The sequence below is a fragment of the Lottia gigantea genome (genome assembly GCF_000327385.1).
Source record: "Lottia gigantea unplaced genomic scaffold LOTGIsca_2393, whole genome shotgun sequence".
Lineage (NCBI taxonomy): Eukaryota > Metazoa > Mollusca > Gastropoda > Lottiidae > Lottia > Lottia gigantea.
The window spans coordinates 2,923-4,906 of NW_008708705.1; the positions used below are offsets into that span (position 1 = coordinate 2,923).

Sequence of the window (1,984 nt, forward strand, 5' to 3'; positions counted from 1 at the left end):
TCAAACCTAAAATGAAATAGACTGGACTTGTTTATGCTTGAAAACAAAATGGTAGTGCTTGACGATAAATTATTATGTATTGTCTACAGGTAAATAGTGAAGCAGAAGATAAAATATTAGTTATGGGAGCAACAAATAGACCTCAGGAATTAGATGATGCTGTCTTGAGGTGAGAGGACATTTTGATTTTTACCCTTTCTTATTCTTATATACTCAGATAAAATGTGGCCAAAAAGCTCAGTTAGGCCCACTAGCAATTTTGTTGATTTATGGTAAAGAAAATGGCAGGTCTTGGTAGGTGCCAAGGAAATTTGGTTGAGAAAAAAGCAAAAAATTGGTAGAATTGGGCACTCCATCGGTAGAGCAGTGGACAACATTCAAAAGCGGTAGAAACGCGACAACATCGGTAGATTACACCTGTATGCTTGCCAATGTTTAAAGATTTAAGTCATTGAAATTGGTATTGGCGCTCTTCTTTAGGTGGAAAAATCATCTAGCCCTTGGGACATTAAAGTAAGGCCTCTTGTGCTATAGACTATGATAGTTAAAGATCCTTCGACAGTTGGAAATAAAAAAAAGTAGGCTGATGTGGCTGTCCTGGAAAAATTACCCTCATTGCACACTGAATGGGGTTGCCTATCTTTATAAGCCCATTAGGTGCAGAAAAGTAGGAGATAAAACTCCATTCAATTCATTTAAGTTTTTTCTTCTTTGCATTTGGTTATTGATTTTAATTATTATGAACAGTTAAGAATATTGCTTTGGTTTTATTATCTATTGCTAATAAAAAATGTTGTATATTTTAGACGATTTGCAAAAAGAGTATATGTAGCTATGCCTAATGTTGATACTAGACGTAAGATGTTAGCTAATCTATTAGTTAAACATGATAATCCTTTAACATCTAGAGAACTAGATAAACTTTCTAGGTAAGTATATTATTAAATAAATAAGAAGACTATTATAGATATACTACTCCTTTCATTAATTTAGCACTAGTGGATGAATAAGCACTACACAATAATTCCAAAGTATATTGTTGGAATTTTATAAGGCATGCAGCCAATCAGATGTCATATTTTTCACTTTACGAGTTAATGGATTTTTTATTATCTGTTATATCGGCAAAAAAGCTCCATTTTAGATATCCATAGCACTTAGCAAGATTAATGTCTGATGTGTGGTTCCCCTACAATTAAATCAAGGAAGCTGGGTTTAGAAATTTGAGTAAAGAGTCTTGAGCTATTCCTATGTGGCATAGGCTATGCCCAGAACAATATGAAATAAAGGGATGAATTAATGTATAAGTGAAGTGGAAGATTTAGTATATCGTGGGTGACCGCTTGAAACCTAGTATGTGCCTTATTTGGTCATTTTTTGGTACATTTAGAAAGCTTGTAAAAGCGCGGATCTTGTGATTGTGTTTTTTTTTGCATTTTTATCGAAAAGTAATTTAGCATCATATATCGTTATACAAGGTTTCAAGCGGTCACCCACGATATTTTGATGTATATCTAAGGATTGAGGATAATTTTTATTAATTAATTATAGAGAAGCTGCAGGCTATTCTGGGAGTGATTTAACTGCTTTAGCTAAAGATGCTGCTCTAGGTCCAATAAGAGGTAAGATTATCTGTCCTAAAGAATATTCTTATTAGTGGATTTGTGGTCCTGTTCAGTGAGTTTGCTCATATGCTTATCTTTGGAAATGTCTAGGGATTTTATATCCATGCATGAGTCAAGAGCATGAGATGAGCTTTTATGAAATGACAAGGTGACATAACTAACTGTTTGATGATGTCACTAATCGCACTAAGAGCCTTATGTGATAAAGAATATTTTGTGGTTAGTGGAATGCCAGGAACCACAGACATCTGATTAAAAATTGGAATGGTGTAAACTGATGCTATCAGTGTCCCCAATACGCATAAAAAATGTAGAAACTTCTTTACAATCCCTTAAGCGGATCTATCATCATGGGATCC

General features: G+C 34.1%; 1 protein-coding gene across 1 annotated transcript in view; it reads left to right on the forward strand.

Annotated features, from left to right (window-relative positions):
- The window catches only part of LOTGIDRAFT_176661 (hypothetical protein), a gene marked incomplete at both ends in the record, with an annotated part of 4,195 nt that extends 2,573 nt beyond the window's left edge, over positions 1-1,622 (forward strand). The window contains 3 exons of the mRNA XM_009055227.1: positions 90-169; positions 807-929; positions 1,552-1,622. Of these exons, the coding sequence (XP_009053475.1) occupies positions 90-169; positions 807-929; positions 1,552-1,622 (274 nt within the window). The remainder of the gene's footprint in view (positions 1-89; positions 170-806; positions 930-1,551) is intronic.
- Between the last annotated feature and the right edge of the window lie 362 nt (positions 1,623-1,984).